The 4229-nt window shown below is 44.9% G+C and overlaps 1 protein-coding gene across 1 annotated transcript in view; it reads right to left on the reverse strand.

The window, feature by feature from the left end:
- Positions 1–4229, reverse strand: part of LOC108805029 (Krueppel-like factor 8) — a 12100-nt gene that overhangs the window by 1633 nt on the left and 6238 nt on the right. The window contains exons 3-4 of the mRNA XM_018576981.1: positions 3674–3767; positions 1159–1292 (exon numbers count right to left, since the gene is read on the reverse strand). Of these exons, the coding sequence (XP_018432483.1) occupies positions 1159–1292; positions 3674–3767 (228 nt within the window). The remainder of the gene's footprint in view (positions 1–1158; positions 1293–3673; positions 3768–4229) is intronic.

Below are 4229 nucleotides of genomic sequence, written 5' to 3' on the forward strand. Positions count from 1 at the left end.
GAGTCGGTCCGGCTGCGGCGTCTCAGTATACCGCGAGCTGTAGTATACTGAGCTTAGGGTGATGGGAGGACGCTAGTTTGTGTCCTCCCGTTACCCTAAGGAGAACTATGGGGAAAAGCCCTGACCCCATAGTTCTCCTTTAAGGACCTCCATTTGGGGCAGTGACAGGATCTCTTTAAAGCCCTTGCCCCAACCTAGATACTGGTGCGGGCATGGGCTTCCAGGGGCAAGCATGTGACCTCCACCCATGATGCAGCTCTTAGCCCAAGCGGCCAACTGTAAGGCTTGAACATTGTCACATTAAGGACCCCCATTTGGGGAAGTGACAGGGTCTCTTTAAAGCCCATGTCCCAAACTAGATACTGGTAGGGGCATGGGCTTCCAGGGGCGGGCATGTGACCTCCTCCCATGATGCGGTGCTTAGGCCAAGCAGCCAACTGTCAGGCTTGACATTGTCACATTAAGGATCCCCATTTGGGGGAAAGGGACAGGGTCTCCTAAAAGCCCATGCCCCAACCTAGATATGGGTAGGGGCATGGGTTTCCAGGGGCAAGCATGTGACCTCCTCCTATGATGCAGTACTTACGCCAAGCAGCCAACTGCTAGGCTTGAACATTGTTGCATTATGGAGGGGGGACATCATATATCCTGTAAAGCTCTGACACAGCCTACACTGGGTGTATGGCGGCGGATGTGACCGAGCAAGGAAGAGCGGAGGAGGGCAATGAAGGCCAAGTATAACTGGGTGCAGGAATGGGTTTAAGGAGACAGTGTCTCTTGAATAAAATGTGAAACTTCAGCCAAAATGGAGAGTGCAACCCCCTTCCCTTAAGAACCCATTCCTCTTGGTATGTTCCCTTACAGGGCAGTGGTTTTGGTGCATTATTTTTTAGCACCAACTTCCGGTTATAGGGTGACAACGCTCTGTTCCAGTCCCCCAAATGTTCATCTGTGTTGTCACCCTGTGGACTTCTGATGGATACCACAAGTGGTCGTTTCAACACACATCACCCAGACATGGTCTACTGTTGTCACCATCGGGAGACCCTCCCTGAGAAATGCCACGCCGCCAACGCTGGAATGCATGTAGACAGGAAAGACTGCAAAATCAGCACCAGGGCCCTTCTAATCTTCCTTTCCTACTATGACATGAGGTACCTGTGTGTATCCTCCGGTGGGCCTTTAGGTGAGAACTCTTGGTATATACTTTATTGCACCCTTCGAAGTCGCACGGATGAACTCTCCTCTTCCGAAGATCTGGTGACGGCGTCCCGCTGTGCTGCATCAGAGACCTGGAGGGAAATATGACGTCATATTAAAAGCAGATGATGTCAGATTGCTGGCGTGACTTGTATGTAGGAAATATGTCTTAGGTTTGTCATACATGATGATATGGTGGATGTATGTGGGTTCTTCTAGGCAGCTTCCCGAAGAGCGATGGTCATAAAAAGGCCCACAGCTCATGTAGAGTGGTGTGTGGTGAGGAAAGCGCCAGACACGTTCGTGTATAGTCCAGAAATTTGATTTTATTCGGGGAAACGTTGAACGTTTTAGGGACTCAAAGGGGCCCCCCTTCAGAAGACCCAAAATGCACCGCACATTAGTCTACGTGAGCTGTGGGCTTTCCTATGGTCCATCACTCTTCAGAGAGCTGCCGAGAAGAACTTATATTATTCGGCATCCAGACCAGCGCTCCAGCCCTTACTGGAACATCTATCTGAGACAGCGGCCCCAGACCTCTTCCTAATCATACATCAGATGACAGCATGTATAAAAACATATATCACTGACCACCAATGTAAGTAGGTCCTTGTCCTACTGACCACCAACGTAAGAAGGTCCTTCTCCTACTGACCACCAACGTAAGAAGGTCCTTCTCCTACTGACCACCAACGTAAGAAGGTCCTTCTCTTACAGATCACCAATGTAAGGAGGTCCTTCTCCCACTAACCAGCAACGTAACAAGGTCCTTCTCCTACTGACCACCAACGTAAGAAGGTCCTTCTCCTACTGACCACCAACGTAAGAAGGTCCTTCTCACACTGACTACCAACGTAAGAAGGTCCTTCTCCCACTGATCACCAATGTAAGGAGGTCCTTCTCTTACAGATCACCAATATAAGGAGGTCCTTCTCTTACAGATCACCAATGTAAGAAGGTCCTTCTCTTACAGATCACCAATGTAAGAAGGTCCTTCTCACACTGACTACCAACGTAAGAAGGTCCTTCTCCTACTGATCACCAATGTAAGGAGGTCCTTCTCCTACTGACCACCAATGTAAGAAGGTCCTTCTCTTACAGATCACCAATGTAAGAAGGTCCTTCTCACACTGACTACCAACGTAAGAAGGTCCTTCTCCTACTGATCACCAATGTAAGGAGGTCCTTCTCCCACTGATCACCAAAGTAAGGAGGTCCTTCTCTTACAGATCACCAATATAAGGAGGTCCTTCTCCTACTGACCACCAATGTAAGAAGGTCCTTCTCTTACAGATCACCAATGTAAGAAGGTCCTTCTCACACTGACTACCAACGTAAGAAGGTCCTTCTCCTACTGATCACCAACGTAAGAAGGTACTTCTCCTACTGATCACCAACGTAAGAAGGTCCTTCTCCTACTGATCACCAACGTCAGAAGGTCCTTCTCCTACTGATCACCAATGTAAAAAGATCCTTCTCCTAATGACCACCAATGTAAGAAGGTCCTTTTCTTACAGATCACCAATGTAAGAAGGTCCTTCTCACACTGACTACCAACGTAAGAAGGTCCTTCTCCTACTGATCACCAATGTAAGGAGGTCCTTCTCCCACTGATCACCAAAGTAAGGAGGTCCTTCTCTTACAGATCACCAATATAAGGAGGTCCTTCTCCTACTGACCACCAATGTAAGAAGGTCCTTCTCTTACAGATCACCAATGTAAGAAGGTCCTTCTCACACTGACTACCAACGTAAGAAGGTCCTTCTCCCACTGATCACCAATGTAAGGAGGTCCTTCTCCCACTGATCACCAATGTAAGGAGGTCCTTCTCTTACAGATCACCAATATAAGGAGGTCCTTCTCCTACTGATCACCAATGTAAGAAGGTCCTTCTCTTACAGATCACCAATGTAAGAAGGTCCTTCTCACACTGACTACCAACGTAAGAAGGTCCTTCTCCTACTGATCACCAACGTAAGAAGGTACTTCTCCTACTGATCACCAACGTAAGAAGGTCCTTCTCCTACTGATCACCAACGTAAGAAGGTCCTTCTCCTACTGATCACCAACGTCAGAAGGTCCTTCTCCTACTGATCACCAATGTAAAAAGATCCTTCTCCTAATGATCACCAATGTAAGAAGGTCCTTCTCTTACAGATCACCAATGTAAGAAGGTCCTTCTCACACTGACTACCAACGTAAGAAGGTCCTTCTCCTACTGATCACCAACGTAAGAAGGTACTTCTCCTACTGATCACCAACGTAAGAAGGTCCTTCTCCTACTGATCACCAACGTAAGAAGGTCCTTCTCCTACTGATCACCAACGTCAGAAGGTCCTTCTCCTACTGATCACCAATGTAAGAAGGTCCTTCTCCTACTGACCACCAATGTAGTTATAGGTAAATTAAAAAAAAAAAGGTTGAAGGTTGAGAAAGGCCACTGTAGAGTCGTTGCCGAAGTCATTCCTCTTACCCATTTGTCCTGTCCTGAAAGGAGGAAGAGGTCTCCGTGCAATCGTCAGTGTCGCTGATCTCCTCCGGCGGGCTCAAGTCCGGCTCAATCTTAACTGTCAGGAAAGAACAGTTTATATGGTACAAATTGTTACTTTCTTTGCTTTGTTACATTTAAACAATGAAAATTATTTCATAAAAAGTTATTTAAATAAAAAGGAAACAGTTTCATTAATTAATGCATCACAACTGACAAGTTATAAATAACCACCAAATAATGTGGATCTCATTTGCAGCATGGAAAAAATAAATCAGTGGATGTTACAGATAATACTAATATGTCTAGAATAATATTCCTAATTATCATCATATTAGCATTATAATTATCTGAATAATAATAATATTAATAAAACTGGTATTAGACATATTGAGTATATTATGATCATGCATAATATAATAATAATAATTTAAAAAGTAATACTATATTATTGTGATTAGTAATAATAATAAATAGTAAATTTGGTTGGTATTAGAAATATTGCTATTATTATCATGAATATAATAATATTTTTAAAATT

The sequence above is a fragment of the Nanorana parkeri genome, unplaced genomic scaffold, assembly GCF_000935625.1.
Source record: "Nanorana parkeri isolate BGI_ZX_2015 unplaced genomic scaffold, ASM93562v1 scaffold81, whole genome shotgun sequence".
Classification (NCBI taxonomy): domain Eukaryota; kingdom Metazoa; phylum Chordata; class Amphibia; order Anura; family Dicroglossidae; genus Nanorana; species Nanorana parkeri.